Genomic DNA, 16,716 nt, shown 5'->3' on the forward strand with positions numbered 1-16,716 from the left:
CCCCCCGAACATTTCTCGTAGCATCTTTGCGGGAGGGAGGAAGGAGGGAGGGAGGAGGGAGGGAGGGGGCTGGCTGACTGTGTCAGCGCGGTACTAACTCACCTGCCAAAGCAGTGCGGTTACACCGCATCTTTACGCCCAGTAAAAAATAAATAAATAAAAAAAATCACTAATTGCAAAGCAGATATGCACTAAATGTAAAGCAGTTAAAAAAAAAAACCGCCAAAAACAAACAAAAAAACCTGAAAGCTCGAAAGAGTGGTTTTGAAAATCACACTATAAAAGAGAGGAAAATGAAGAGAAGAAAGCAATGTTTTCCACATTATCAGAAAGGATTAAATCCTTTCACCAAAGAAAAAAAAACAGAGAAAAAAATCTAACCTTGAGGGAAATAAGGTGGAGTTGTTGTCACTTGAAGTAGCAACCTATTCTCGTCGCTGTTAAGGACACAGGTTTAAAATGAACGTGGCACAGAGGTTCCCACACTGAAGCAGTCATATCTGTGTCTGACAGACATCCCAAAAGTCTGGTTAATACTCATATAATTCTGTGTTCCTTTATAAACAAGAGATACTCTTGCTCAAACCAAATATTTAAAAGTAGTGAGAGAGAAAAGGTACTGTTCAATTCAATGAGGCAGTAAAGAAAGTTCTCAGATCTGGAAACAAGACCTAAGTGCCCACCCATCCTGCAGGGAGGCACTTGCCAGGATCTTCAGGACTTGCCTCCTTATTTCCTCTCATGCTGTAGTGGTTTTCATGATTGATACTGCTGTAGCCACATGGCTGTAACTTTTGAAAACGAAATGCAGATATATCAGAAACAAAACAAAACTAAAAGCTTATTGGAGTTAGGCTTGTCTTGGGTCCTCTACCGAAAGGGAGTAATCAGCCACTTAATGAACTTCACCTAATATGCTATGTGTTACAAAATTCATTTTACAGGTGCCACAGGGTTTTCCCAGGATGTCAAAATTCTCTGCTGGTTTTCTTGTTCTTACTGCCAGAGCGTCCAGCTTGTGCTGTATTAGCAATAAGACATTAAAATCTCAGTTCCTTTTGGTTTTGACAAAGAAATATTTTGGTTGACACAGGATGATACAGAGACATACAGACCCATCTAGTGAAACAAACGTACTGCCAAAGGAATCTCTGTCTTCTTTCGGGTGGAGTCTCAGCTGTCACGAGTCTATTCCACACATGATTTCAGTTAGTGGGTACAACCACAGCTGTTTCATTCAGCAAACAACATTGCCTGACACTGTCCAGAGACAGCTTGTCAGCTTTGAGCAGCAGCATTAAAATCCTTTTCCAGCTTAATCTGTTTTCTCACAACCGATCTTGATGACCTAGTAAGCCTCAGACCACAACAGAGGAGTCCTTACTTTTCGTGACATGGCCTGGTTAGCAGGAAGAGACTAGGGATGTGTGTCCTCTCTTTAATGACACCACTGCTGGAGTGATTTGTTGCAACCTCTAGCGTGTAGTCTCTTGCAACCCCTTCTCCTCCACTTCATTCCAACTTCAGCATTATTTTTTCTGTATCACTGTATGTGGACTATAGAAAGGAATAATAGTTTTATTGGTGGGCAAATAAGTAGTCCTAAGATTCGAGTCATTTCAGTGAGTTTTCATAAACCAAATCATACTCATTCCTTTGGCATACTAAAGGTATCCTTATGCTGCTTACCTTTACTAATAGGCTACCCTGCATTAGCTACTCCATAGTAATTGGGTTTCAGGCTCTTAAACTAGGGGGAGGGTAATTTGTTTCATTGCTCTTTCATTGAAGGTATTTTGAATTAGCTGTTATTTAGTAGGAAAAAGAGTATACATGTAGATATGACATGCTTTGGCATGTCAACAGTTCTGTGTCGGCAGTGGTCAGAAAGCATTAATGGGAGGAGTAAATGTCTTCCCAGCTATTCCTAACTATAAAAGACTGCAGACCAAAGAAATGGCAAGGCTGATACTTAATTTGTAGATGTTCTGAGCAGATTTCAAAATAAATAAGAACTGCTTAAAATATGGTTTCTGGGCTTGAACCCTGAATGGAAGAAGCAAGGGATTCCTCTCATTGACGGCCTGACAGCCTTGAAGGAAACAGGACAGAACAGGCCACTTCAACCTGGGAAGACCTCCAGGTCTGGATGTGCTACCTCCTGGGTTTTGAGACTCGGCTTGCATGTTCTGAGTCAGGTACATCAACAGAAGGAGTTTGGGGAGAAAAAGGACTGTTGCTAACGAAACAGTGTTTTCATGGGCACCGGCTTTACTCTGAAAAGTTATGCTCTAAGAAAGATGATGTTGTTTACACTGTAGTTTACGGAATGTTTAAGGAATTTGCTGGCTAGAAGTCTGAAACCACAGTTTAGTCGTTTCTCTCTCTCAGAGCTCTGCCCTGGCCCACCTGCCCACCCCAGCACCACCCACCCTCTGTGACAGTTCAGGGCTCTGAGTCAGCTCAGGCCTGGGCACCCAAATTTGTCCTTGAACTATTTAAAAGTTGAACCTGTTCCCAGCCCAATTCCTGCAGCCCTGTCTTGGTGACTGGTTTTCCTGGGTAGACTCTGGACCTATGTTGAAAGTATCATTGTCTCTGGTCTTTTCTCTAGTCCTGTCTCCTTGGTAGACCTCAGACCTACATTGTAGTCTTGTCTCCAGGTGTCTCTTGCTCTTCCTGTCTGGACCCTGGACCTGATTTGATTCCTTGCCTTGCTGGGACTGTCAATATCACCAACCCAGTTCTGCTGAGATCCTGCAGGACTGTGTCCTGTTGCAAGGTCACTGTCTGTGCTGCGGCTACGCTTGGCTCACAGCTTGCTGTTCCTCCTGTCCAGGCTGAGGGCACTGATGGGCCTGACTGTCCCTGCCTGGCCTCCTCTCAGGCTTCCCCCAACCCTGCCCACAGCCCAGGACCCCATGTCAGCCTCCAGGGCCATCAGTCCCTGCCACACTGGAGCTGGTCGGCAGCTCCCCACAGCCCTGCCCTGCCCTGCCTGGCCATGACCCCCGCTAAGCCAGGCCTGACACCCAGGTTGACATCCTGGTCCAGCCTTGGCCAGTCCCAATCCCCAGGGAGGTGCCCAGTGCCAGGGGCTGAGGCTGCCCTGGAGCTCCCCAGCTGCCCGGCTCTTGGCTGGGCCAGTGGGATGGAATGGGCTGCCAGGCCCTGCGTGCTGCCCCAAGGGGATCCTCCGTGGCTACTGAGACCTAGCCCTGAGGGAGCCACTAGCCTCGTGGTGCCACACTCTGGCTTCTCCTAGACACCTTCTGGTCCTTCTGTTCAACATTTTTATAAACAGGCAGGCAGATGGTGGAATGAGAAGTACGCTTGTAAAGCTACAGATAACCCCAGGCGAGGGAGGTCTGTGAACTCTAGATCAGAATTTAAATTCAAAGGGGAAAAACACAGGTAGCTACATGCAATAAGACACACCCTGCATGGCAGAAAAATGGGAATCTAGTATAATCATTTCACTTCTCTTTGCATTAATAGAGTAGTCTGGAATACTTTATCTGTCAAGAAAGTAGTAGACAAACTGAGGATTATTCACAGGATAGTAAGGAAAACAGGAGGTTTAGAAACATGACCTATGTTGAAGGAACAATGGAACACAGTTGTTTAGCTTAGTCAAGACTGTAAATATTTTAGGCTCTAAAAAAGAACAATAATCAGTAGTTCTGACCACATCAGTTCTGAAAAGTGATGGCATCTAGCAGCTTACAGTGACTGGTAACATTCCACCCCATGTAGAATAGTAATGTGTTCCTTTTTTATGTACTAAAATGTCAATGTATTAAAAGTATCACCAACATGTGTACATCCACAATCATAAATATAATCCTAAGAACAGACATTAAAAATCATGTTTGCCTCAAGGATAGAGAAAAGAAGCAGCTTTAATCAATTAATATGGCTTATGCTCTGATCCTAATAAGAAAATAGGAAAGAAAAAGCACTCATAAATCCACAGTATATTGTAGTTTATTTTTTTTTCCTGGTGCTTTTTCAAAGCCCCTGCAGGTTCCTATTAATTTAAACATGGCAAAAATTGACAAGCATATTTTTCCATTGTTACAGATGCTCCCTCTAGTGACAGCTGCAGTAGCTCATTTAGTACCTCTAATCTCAATCACTGCAAGGCTCAGAATTCCATTGTTTTTGGTGTGATTTTTCAAAAAGCAACATTATTTTCATCTGCCAGATTTGATATGGTATCTCAGGTATCTTCGCATTGCTTATATAATTTATACACAAATCAGATAAAGCACAACAGGTTCTAACAAAGAAGCAATTAGGTCTAATTGGTGTTCCACATAAATTCCTCAAGGGATTACTAGGTATCAACAGTTAAATCTTGTAATACCTCTATGAGGAAGTGTTTAAATGGGGAAAATAATTCAGTAAAGAGCAGAATAAAGATTTGAAGTTTATTTCTGATTAATCAACATATTTAGCCATTCTAAACACTTGTAAGATATTCCAGTTCCTACCTGTTTCTATTTCAGTATCTGAAATAATTTCTGGCCTGTCAGAAAAAATGACATTACACGTGCTGCTTTGACACAGCACCACTCATCAGACCAAGTGCTTGAATAGCTACATGAAAGAATGCTGTTCTAGGTTCTTAAAGATTCATGTCTATATAACCAATTTATCTTCGGCTTCAAGAGCAGGTAGTTACGGCATTTTATGTTTATGGGACCTTAAGAAACTCTCGTGCTTCTCCTTTAGCTCTATTTCATTAAAAAAGACACATGAAAAAGCTGTGAAATTTGAAATACTCAGTTGGCTAAAGACTAGATTGGAGGTACTGCTTTGTAAAGCCTTGTAAAGCCTGAGGTTGTCAATTCTAAGAGTGCTCAGAGAGAACACTAAGACAAAATTATGTCTCAGACTTAAGCAATTAGTTAAGGTGAGAACTATCAAAGCTGTTTTCAGGCAGGTGTGTTTTTTATCCCGAAAGGATTGTATTAATAGAGGAGCTTGACTGTTTATTACAACAATCATAAATCAAAACTGGCTTTTAAGCTCACTGACTTAGATGACAGTTCATCTAGTCCACGGTCCTTCTCCTTGTGCATCTATGATACCTCTTCATAAAAGAACTCAGTTTCTGAGCCCAGTAAATGATGATCTTTAAGACAGTTAATTATTTATTTAGGGTTATCTTATCTTTTGTATTTGATAGCCTTCTGAAAGAAATATCTAGGTGATCTCCTGAAAGCCACAATAATAATGGCTTGTCATGGAAGACAAGTAGTGTAGCATGAAAAGATACCACTGGCGACAAATCCAAGAATTAAAAAAATTCTATTCAAGCCTAAAAAAAAAAAAAATTATTAAAAAAATGTTATAGTCATTCTGGATTTTCCAATCTTAAGGTTTGTATCCTCAGGCTCCCTGTACATTTATTTATCTATAGAGTAATGTAATGGCTCATAATAGTATTTCCAGCAATGATCTTTCTTAAGTGTATGAGTCAAGGGGCACAATAAGCATTAATCACTAGCCTTAAGTAGTAAGACCATGCTGGCCTCTCTAAATGCAAGCACTGCCAAGTGATTGTCTCAACGCAGCTCTTTAGATAACAGAATGCTGGGATATATATTTTTGGTTTAATATAGTAACATGGAAGTGTTTTGTGCTTGCAAAGTTAAATGACTCCTTTAGAAGTATGCCTAGTATAGTAGCTATTATGCACAGTTAAATAATTGATTTCTCATGCATACTCATTCCAAACTGAAGAGATCTTCTGTAGCACATTCATTTAACTTCCTTATGAGAAAAGTGCATACAAAAAAAAAAAAAAATTCTCATTCCTTGAATTTTGAAGGGAACAGAGGACACCAGATGTTTGCATCAAATATGTTGTGCAAAACCCACTGTGAGCTTCAAGCATTTTATTACCTTACACTGGTGTTCAATGAATCAACCGAGTCTGAAAACACCACTGGCCTGCTGCTTTCTTCTCTCCTGGGAGTGGTGGGATCTTGATGGTTTGGATCTTTTTCAGAAAAAATATACACAGTCCAGGAGTCTTGGCATACATGCCTGCTTATGTGTCTTCCGTAACAGTCTTTAGTATTTCACTTTTTATACCAAGCAAGCCTCAGCTTGCTAAGAATGGGAAAACTATATATTAGTCAGTGGCACAAGCCTTATTTCATATGAATACACAAAAATTACAACGTTTGTGGTAATGCTGACAACGTAGCTGTGTGCAAAAATCATAGAATGGTTTAGGTTGGGAGGGACCTTAAAGATCATCTAGCTCCAACTCCCCTGCCGCGGGCAGAGACACGTTCCACTAGACCAGGTTGCTCAAAGCCCCATCCAACCTGGCCTTGGACAAAAAAAAATAGCTGTCTGAAGCACTGGAAGCATCTGCTTCCTTCCATTACAACATTAGACCAGTATACACATAGATAGATACGTAAGTGCTGTTTGCTGACTAGCTGCTTTCAGAATTGATGTATGCATTGTCTTTAGGACCAGTGGTTGTGCTTGGTTTGGCAGTCTCAGGTGCTGGCATCAGCTTCCACTGGACCTTTGTGTTGATAGCAAGCCCTATGTGCTCACACTCAGCATAGATGCAAATGCACTTCTCATATACACACCAGCCACATCCAGGACACACTCCTTACCCCTTCATCCCCTCTGTGACAGCCTGAGAGAGGCTACTAGGGCAGGAAAATAAATCTGCTCATGGATGTATTTTGGAAGTCTATGGAGGAGCAAGCCCACCGCCAGTGCAAAACTGGAAGGAGAGGAAATCCCTCGGAGAGCTAGGAAGATTCAGGGCCTGTCTCCCAGAGACCATCATAAGCAGCCTTATGAGACTAAGCAGAAGCCCTGACTCTCACCCTGCATTTAGACCTTCCAGCACAACCTGATCATGCTGCAGTTGGCAGAGGAAAGTCTGGGGCAATTGGTGGACAGTGCCACTGTGGGGGGGGGTCCTGGCTCCCTCCTGCTGTAATCATATGGAAGCACGCCTGCTGCATTAAACTTGCGAGTGAGTAAATGAAACAGTCCTGCGGGATGGGAATGAAGGCAGGAGGCGTGGATTGTCAGCCATGCTTTATTGCTGTGCCAATGGTCACTCCCCCAAGTGGATCCCAGAAGCAATAGACAGATCTGTATTTAAAAAACCAACCCACTGCATCTGCCTTGGGCTTGAGTGCTCACCTGCAGGTGATCTGCAGCCAAACACTCCTGTGATTTTAGGACTATTAGTTCTGCCCAAGTTCCAGAGACCCAGGCCTCTGTGATTGCTCACAGCATTCTTTATCCCTTTATTCTCTTCAAGGCCAGTGGTGTAGCAGCCTGTTTTGTTTGGCAGATTTTACTGCACACAAGGGTAATAGATACAACATTTGTGAACAGGTAGATGCCTGGGTTAAAAAAAATAGGGAAAAGTCAAGAGACAGGAATGGAGACGTCTCCCTCATCAGAAGCAACTGTTTAAGGAGCTCCCAGGCCTCCTCACAAGTGGAACAGACACACCTGCTTTGCCGGGGCAACGGCTTCTGTTTCTGCTCTTTATGTTTACTTAGCTGCAGTGTTTGTAAACGCCCACGTGGATTTTGTCAAGGTTTGCTTTTTAAAGACTGTTTAATAAACACCAATGTACGCCAGCGCCTTCCCGCCGCCACCGCCCTTGAAGGACCAACGGCTCCCCCGCAGGGCGGGGCCTTGCCGGCCGTTACCGCTGCCGCCACAAAGTCTCTTGGGAGTTGAAGTCCTCCGCGCGGCCTTTCCCGCGGCGCGACTGCCGCTGATGGACTACGGGTCCCATAGAGCCCTGCGGGGGGGTCGGGCCTGGAGTCCGGAAGGCGGCTCCGGCAGCCGGTGTCAGGGCGGCTAGTTCAAGTTGCCATAGCGGCGAGGTGAGGAGGTGCGAGGGGCTGTCGGGCGCGCCCGGAGAAAGGGTGGGTGAGGCGGAGCGTCCTCCCGCTGCTGCCCCTGTGCCGTGAGGGCCGGGGGCTGCGGCGGGAGCGGCGTGCGGGAAGGGGCTGCGCTGCCGCTCGGGGCCGGCTGGGTGCGGAGCGCCGCTCTGGGGTGAGCGGTGCCGGGCGGGCCCGGGAGCTGCTGCGGGAGGCGCAGGGTGCGGTGGCCGCGGGGTCGCTCCCGAGCCGCGGCGGCAGGCGGGGCAGCCCGCGGGCCTGGCGGAGTTCCGGCCGTCCCGCCGTGCCCGGTGCCGTCCTGGGGTTTTCCCGCTGCCCCCAAGGGCGTTCCCGGTCTTGTCCGGGGCAAAAGATGCCGGAGGCCCCGAGAGGTGAGGTGAGGTGTTAGTGAAGTTCTGTACGTGCCCGCCGGGAGGAGGATTTGCGAGGGGCATCGCGAATAGCACGAAGGAAGCGTTTTCTGTGCCGTGGTGCTGAAGAGCGCTGGGAACACCGGCTCACAAGCTGACAATAAAATGTACTGCGGGTGCCTGAAAGCAGGACAGTGAAATGTCACCTTCCTGGCTTTTTGAAAACTGCTCCTGACTCAGAAGCACTGAAGGAAAGGGCTTTTCAGGTGTCATGTTGTCCCGCTCTAGAACGGCTATCTAATTTTTATTTCTTTTTTTTTTTTTTTTTTTTGGCTTAGTCCTAACCATAAGGCTTCAAGCATGCCTTTAGCACTTGGTTACCTACTCATGGATTAGCCTGCGTGGAGCTAAACAGCTCAAACCACTTGAGAAGTAATCAGGTTGTGTATCCTGCATTTGTCTTCTGCTTACTTGAGCTGGAGACCTTGCTGTTGCTGTACTTCACATTTACTTTACCCTGCAGTGAAACTGGAGCACCCTGTTTTCTACAGGGATGGAAAATACTGAGCATTAATTTTTTTTTTTTTAATCTAAAACGAATTTTCTGTAATTCCTTTAAAAATGAGGATGTTGCTTTAAATGAAACAGAACTTCTTCAACTTAAAAGTACTTACAGTTCCTCTTAGGTTGCTCCTGAGAACAAAGAGGAATGCTACTTAACCATAAATAGAAAGTTTTCTTCAGACAAAATGTCCTCCTGTGTCTAGTGTTTTCTTTTATATTTACCTTGTTTACTAGCCTTTCTTTAGTGCTTTGGCCAGCAAATATCTTAGTGACCCTATTTTTGTACAGCTGAAAACAAGCCCATTAATCTTTTCTGCTGTAAATCTTCATTTCCCTTTTGTTTTGTTCAGTGTCGTAGCTTTTCAGTAGTTGGGGCTCTTATGGTTGAGATGCTTCTCGGAACAAATTTTTCAGCACATAAGTCAGAGGCTGTTGTTCACTGATGTCTATCAGTGCCTATCTCTTTTCTGACATTACACATTGCAATACTTGTCTAACTAGAGGTACGTGTAGGGCCCACTCTCAAAAGAGTTTAAGAAATTGTTAGGAATTCAGTTCCTGTCAACTGAGATGGAATAACTGACCTTTGGAATTCTACCGATTTACGCCGTTTCATCTGGAAATGAGTTAAAACACTTTCTATAATTTGAATGTTCTTATGTGTTTCATTGTTCTTAATTTCTCTGTCTACTCAGGTGTCCTTAAAAGAGCTCTCTTTCAGAAATATGAAACTGACAATGTCGTAAGTGATGTTATTTTTGGGCCCTCAGCTTCCAGAAAGAAATGTGACATGGTGGAATTAAGAGTTAAGCTTAATCTTTCACTTGGAGCTGTTTGACTCCCAGACAAGCTATACGAATTGCATAATGTGAGGGTAGTTTTCTAGCTCTCATGGGTGAAGTATTCTATGTAGAGTATGCCCAGTCTGGGAGGAAAAGAGAATTTGGTTCCTGTGAAACTGTGAATGGATTTTGAAAAATCTAAGACACCAAAACAACATTTACTGTGACTTTGTAGTTGAGACTATATGACAGATGCAGACCATCAAACATTTGCTATGATCATTAAAATTAAATGTTTTGCCACTGTACGACTGATAACAGTCAGGCACAATATGCTGGTATGTAAGTCCATGAGTAAATGAAGACCAGATTTCTGTGGATTAGTGTCTCGGAGCCGAGTTTCTGATCCCTAATGAGGCTGATCTTGTGCTTAATTCTTAGTATGGCCATTAATAGGGGTCTTGCCTTTACTTGGCATCTTAAAGATATTTTCACAAAGTGCTTTGAAACTGAAAATGTTTGTTAAGCTTGAAGGAAATTGATCACCTAATCAGTTGCTTATTGAGTTTGGAGTGATTGTGCTGCTTGTCATGCTTGGTAAGATCAGAAGGAGATGTTTTAGCCCAGAGAACTGACACTGCAGATATAGAAGGAATTCAAAATTCCTCTAGAACAGGTGATGCCAAGCCTTTTTGAAAGAAGTCTCATGTCGTGCTTATCAGTGATACCTGTGGTCTGTGTGCTGGAATACGGATCTTGCTGATGTCCTTAGGAGGCTCTAGTAAAGATCGAGAGGAAAATACAGCTTGATGTAGTAATATGTAGGACAGAGTAAGCTGTTTGAGTATTTTTCTACTGAATTGTGGTAAAAATTAATATAATTCCATGTTGTTATTTCTACCAGTGTTTTATTTCTTTTATTTTAATCAGTTACTATATGACTTCACTATACTGGTCATAGCTGTCTGTAGCTTTTAATGGTTTCTTTTCCTGTGTCTGATGGCTGTTATCCTATTTTCCCTCCTCTAGCTTGCTGTTCTTAAGACTTGGTGATCCCCATTCTTTCCTCATAAACCGTATTTCTTCTGCCTCAAGTAATTTTTTAATTCTAATCAAATGAATTGCCCCAGCATCAACATAGTAATCTGGGTTATGTTAAATTAACATTGGATAAAAGAAATAATATTTCACAATTTATGAAATTACCCTTATTTTTACCGCTTCTATGATGTTAGCTTTTTCTTTCTAGAACATGACATAGTTGATACATATTCAACTTGAATATATTTGTATAATATAAAGATCTTGGATAGCCTTTTTTTTTTCCTCTTGTTCCTACCATCTTGTGTTTTCTGTTCTGTGTTTGTTGAGTTGGATAATCAGTGTCAGCTACAAATTTAATAAACTTATTATATTGCATTATCAGATCCTTTAATAAAAATATATAGTGGAATCACTCTAGGTGATGTTTTAAGTTGGTTAGTCTGTAGCTTCTTGGGCACAGTCTTATTCGATAATATCTCCAATTCTCCTTGAGTCATTAAGATACTGGTTCTTAGACTTGCTTCAGACAGTTAGTTACTCTGGGTTAGTTGTCTTAATTGGCCCTGGCCAATCTAAATATAACTTAGCAAGTAGTATGATGCAAAGGGGAATGTTTCTGTAGAATAGAACAATTGGTAAAGTCCTGATGTCGCCACTATGTTTTTTGGGGGGAGAATTTGCTTTGAGCTTTGCCCTTATCCTGGATACTTAACACTTAAAAGTAGTGAGAATGCATCTTTTGATTTAGTTCTCTCCTAATGGGCTCTGCCTTTTGCATCTTGGCACTGCTTCATGGTGTGAACAAACATAATAAATGAGGAAGAAGCTGGAAGATTTGCTTCAAAAGTACATCCTGCTGATCTGAACCAGAAAGGCTAATGTACAGGTAGTTGGAGTCTATGAAGTTGCTTTGGGAATATTGTGCAAGTCAGAGGCCGTTCAGTTACAATCAGGGTTTAACATTCATTATTTTTCTGGTCTTCCTGCCTAGGTTGCAAGATACTAATGGCAGATTCATCCAGTGATTCAGACAACTTTCTTAGGGGTCGAATAGGAAGGCGACCACCTTTGAGAGCATCCCACAACAGAGCTCGGAACTATGGTGCTGAAGAAGTTACAGAGAAGATCCACACTTTAGCAAACACTTTACAGGTTGTTTACAAAATATTGTTTTAAAGTATTTGTAGAGTCTGTATTTATGTAATTTAGGGTCAAATTGTCATTTCTCAAGTTGTGGAAAACACTGTACTGATTGGAAACATTGCTTTTTGCGTAAACCAAAAAGGTTTTAGGAAATAGATCATATTGCCTTTGAGTATGTGGCTTGTAACACTTTTATATAGCCATTATTTCAGACAGTAATAGAATTTTAGAAACAATGACCTGTTAGGTAATGCTGTTTAGAAATTTAGTAAACGGAATAATGCCAAATAAAATTTGTCAGATTCTCACAAGAGGCATTAAATTTGACACCATATATTGCTTGAGAAGTCATTCCCATTCTTCTCTAGCGGACAGTTCTGAATACCTAGAGAGGGTGGGCTTATGTGTTATCACTTGTGTTGAAGTATTGTTTGCCTGGCAAGATTATTTTTTTTTCTTTTTAATATATGAGAGGAAAAAAATCCCTATAGAATGCTAATTTTAAACTTCAAAACTTCTTAGCTGGAAAATAATCACCAAGCTAGAAAAGAGATGAGTTAATAACAATCTAATATGATTATTATTTAATTTTTTTAAGGGTCTCTGTTCTTATCTTGTTTCTGTCTAACCTCTTTCTAGCTGCTCTACTGAAATTCTGATTTTAAGCTAATTGCTTTTTATGGATCACTTTTCAGCAGATCTGCCACCTGGACCAGCTGTTCATCTGGTCAGAGAATGCTCATGCAGAGACCTTACCTAATGTGTTGATCTTCAGAAATTTCTTATTTCTCAATTTAATTCTATTTTGCAGGCAGGTAACATTAAGGTCTTTGGATTAAAAGGTCTTCTTACAGAGTGATTGAAACTTAAAAAGCTTTTTGTTTGAAGATGAAGCCTTAATGTTGTACTTTAAACAGCACCATGGGTTTTTTGGGGTGTTTTTTGTTTGTTTGGTTGGTTTTTTTTCTTCCCTTTATCTGTGCTGTTCATCTTCAGATTCTGATTACTTCAATAGGATTTTGAATGCTTAGACCCTTTAAAAAGCACTTGTGTTATCAACCAAAAATAAATAATAAACCAAAAGTAACAGAGACAACAGTGATGCTTGATTAGAGGAGATTTTTGTTTTGACTTTTCTTTCTCAAACATTTTTTTAAGGATACCAACAGAAATCTAAGACATGTTGACCATTTGCTAGGACAGTACAGAGAACACAACAAGGAACAAACTGAAGCAATAGCAACTGTGAGTAACTTTCAGTTTATCTTAACTTCTTAAATCTTTTCTGCAGAGGGCATTCATAGATGAAAACTTGCAAGTAATGGACAGAATATATCAAGAGTTAAGTAAATGTAAACAGAAACTTTTCATATTTATTTCAGCAATCTAAATCAAACTATGGCCATATGTTATATATTGAAATGGGCTGGTTTTGCAGTATCATTACTTTTCTGGTTTACAAGCACCAAATAGATTATGTTATGATACTGTGCCAAGTATAACGTGCATAGTTGAAATAAAATATTAGGGAACATGTTTCTTTTGCATGAATAAATGATAAGATAAAAGCTGAATTACAGCAGAGAATGAGATTGTGATCACTCTTGTGTAGATTTTTTTTCACGTCATGCTCCAACAGCTTCTGAATCTCTTGACCAGCTTTCTCTAAATTGCAGAAGGGGTGAAATTCTCATAAGTATCAAACTTCCACAAGTTTGAAAACAGGCGTCTAAACAGAGAAAGTAGGACAAATTAGTACTGGTAAGGCAAGAGAGCTTTGTAACTTGGTTATAAACAAACTGCAGCAGGTGCCGTGTTGAAACAGATACATATGAGATGTAGGAATATTTTGCATGTGAGGAGAGAGAGAGAAAGCACATATGTAGAAAAGATGACTTGTTTTCTTCAGACAGCTTGCTTTCTAAATCAGTGTGCATAAGCTCTGCATGGAAATAATTTGGGATATTATATGTCTTAATAAATTTTTTTCTTCTGTTTGAATGCTGCTTGTGTCTTTATAAGCTCTACTGAGGTATTGAATTTGTGGAATTTCTGGTGGGCATTGGAGCCATTTTAAGATTGTCTGGTTTTAGTAAATGCTGATACTAAATGTAGTTCAACATCATTATTCTGAAAAGATTTTCTATTAGACATCAAGGTGAGTGAGACATCACTCAAGTTTAGTTTTAACTTAATGTGCATTCTTCTTAGTCATGCTAGATGGCTTTTGATTATGGCTCAAATGGAGGAGAAATCTAGAGACTCTAACCGTCTCCTGCTTGAGCTTTAAATAGTAGCATAAAATCAGTCTTATTAGCCAAGATAGCATGTTTCTCTGAGTTCCTGTTCCCTTTCTGAAGCAGCAGTTTCCAGTTGCATAGAATAGATGTTGTATTTATTTGTTATGTGGGAAGAAGCAGCTGGGATCAGGAAGCAGTGAATCACCTTTCCTTCTACAATACATAGTTAAGGTCTGAAACGTTAGCCACTGTTTTGATGGGATTTTAAACAGCTGACAGTTGAGATGTCAAGGAATGGAATTCAGATTGGTGAATATTAAAGATATTCTATTCAAATTTGTGTTTTTAAATATCTCTGTTCTACTGTCACTAGACTCTCTTAATTCTTTTAATAATTAAGTTGTTTTTAAGAGAACACAAATACCTTAAACTAAAATGATGTTTATAATGTAAATTTTAACTCAAAAATTTTAAACAATTTCTTAGCCTTTTTTCTATTCTAAAGAAACAGACTGAAGAATCAGGTTGTTAATTCTGGACGCTGTTGTGGTTCTTTATTTAAAAAAATAAAGATAATAAAAAAATCCGACTGTCCAATTTCATGTAGAAAGGATGAAAATAAGTGCTTTAAAACTAAAGCATGCAAACTGAGCACCTGTAGTTCAATTTTGAGTTTTTATTATTCAGAGAGAGATCCATCACAGTGTATAATTCTGCAAGAATAAAGAGCAATTTAACCATTACGGTACATGCCTCTGTTAAGGAGAATTAAGCTGAACCTTTAGACATCAATGTTTTGTGGACTGTCAAATAAGTGTCAAAGCAAGTGGCTAAGAACCAAAGTTAGCCAATGCAATCTTAGAAAGCAAGATGGAAGTTTGAAAAATGAGCAGCTTATTTAGGAATATAGTTAGTTCTGAACACTTAAGTGGGGAATAGCAGCCTTTTTCTCGAAGTGTAACTACTAAAAGTAGGGCTTGATGTAAAGCTGCTTAGTAAAATTTGATAGCCGTCTGTCAAACTCATTACAGGTAGGGATGGTAGAAAAATTTTAATTAAAAAAATTATTTTGCAAGGCTGTTAGTGAGCATTTCTGGCAAACAAGTCTTATTTTGGTTGTAGGAGACATAATTTTCTTTTGAGTTTCCTGGTGCGTTGCACCACTGTTTTAACAAACTTGATATTTGAAGCTACCAATGTTGGAAACGTGTTTTGCTATAATTATGGGAATATGACATACAAGATATTGAAGAAAAGCTGTTATTAATTTGAAGCTATACTTGGCTTTAAAATAGTTTTGATTCTCTTAATGACTTTGAAAAATAATATTTTGGGGTTTCTTTTAAGCAATCTGTGTTCACATTTCAGTTAACTGTGATTTCTCTGCAGTTAAAAGAAACACTGGAACAGTCTATAGGTCAATTTCGGAGCCAACGATTAACCCGAAACACTGGAATGAGAAGTGCTTCTCTCTCAAGTTTATACCCTAGTGATCTGGATGGAGAAGGAGTGTCAGGTAAAATACTTAAGATGCTTGAATAGACTGAAATTATGTCATATAGCTGTTGTATGGAAAGAGGTAATTAAGAAGAAAAATGTGTGAAGATAGCGTTGTGATAAGTCATCATTAATTACTTCAAATAAATTCAGTTTAGAAATTTAAGAGACATACATTATATTATGCAGTTGTTTATTTGGAAAATTCATATAGCTTTCTGTTACACAGTCTTTTCTGCTGGTATCCTGAGAGATCTAAATGTACCATCGATTCTTTCAGTAGAGAAAATTTCTTGTCTGCTACATGAGTTGTAGGTACCTACAAGTTAAAGCTAAATCCAAAAGGTATTGCGGCTTCTGAAGCTTGCTTCATGGTAATAAGGAAATTTAAATTTTAAATGCATAAGATTATGGATGTGTGGATGACACTATCTAAGGCTCAGTGGAATGGAAAAACTGAACCAATGTATAACCTACAGAAATGTAATTTTTTTCTTTTATGTCTCTCTGAAAATTCATTGTATTTTTAGGTAAAGGTGCATTTGGGAGGAGTATCCCTCCCAAAAGTAGCATTTAATGTATTTTAGTAGAAAGCTCTAAAACTTTCATCTTTCTAATGTGAAAGCTGTGAAGTTCTGTAGTTTGAAGCTGTAACAGATCCAGGTGGAAGAAGAGCTGATGCTTTGGCAAATAAAATTTGAGGGGAAAAAAGTACCTATACCTTGGAGAAACAAAGCAAACCTTTTCCTTGCCCATCACATATGTGTGTTCCAGAAATATTTAGATTGCAGGAGAATCCTGGGAAGAGCTAAACTAGAAGTATGCCTCTGCATTTTGTGTAACTTTAGTAGTTGTCTGTAATGTGGCCTATAAGGATATTGGCAAGATGAAACAAGTTTTTTATGATGCAAAATGAAAAATTTCCTGTATGAAGTTTTGCCTTTCTATTTACTTTGTTAATCTCTTATTTCATAAAGGGAACCGCCACTTCACGCCTACTTCTCCTCTCAGGGATTATGGAGATTTACAGGGTAATAAGCATCGAAGGTCTAGATCTGCAAGTGTCCGATTTGTCAACGAGGCAGATAATTTGGACCAGGTACAGAGCACTAATGGGAGTTGCTTCCCAAGAATAGGCAATATGTGGTCACCAGGCTCTTCGCTTCTACATCAAATGAAGTTA

General features: G+C 40.2%; 1 protein-coding gene across 1 annotated transcript in view; it reads left to right on the forward strand.

Moving 5' to 3' along the window:
* Positions 1 to 11,652: 11,652 nt before the first annotated feature.
* The window catches only part of CEP128 (centrosomal protein 128kDa), a 110,016-nt gene continuing 104,952 nt past the window's right edge, over positions 11,653 to 16,716 (forward strand). Inside the window, exons 1-4 of the mRNA XM_014941668.1 lie at positions 11,653 to 11,805; positions 12,955 to 13,041; positions 15,426 to 15,552; positions 16,511 to 16,632. Of these exons, the coding sequence (XP_014797154.1) occupies positions 11,659 to 11,805; positions 12,955 to 13,041; positions 15,426 to 15,552; positions 16,511 to 16,632 (483 nt within the window). The 5' untranslated portion in view covers positions 11,653 to 11,658. The remainder of the gene's footprint in view (positions 11,806 to 12,954; positions 13,042 to 15,425; positions 15,553 to 16,510; positions 16,633 to 16,716) is intronic.

This window comes from Calidris pugnax, unplaced genomic scaffold, assembly GCF_001431845.1.
Source record: "Calidris pugnax isolate Ruff unplaced genomic scaffold, ASM143184v1 scaffold56, whole genome shotgun sequence".
NCBI classification, from domain to species: domain Eukaryota; kingdom Metazoa; phylum Chordata; class Aves; order Charadriiformes; family Scolopacidae; genus Calidris; species Calidris pugnax.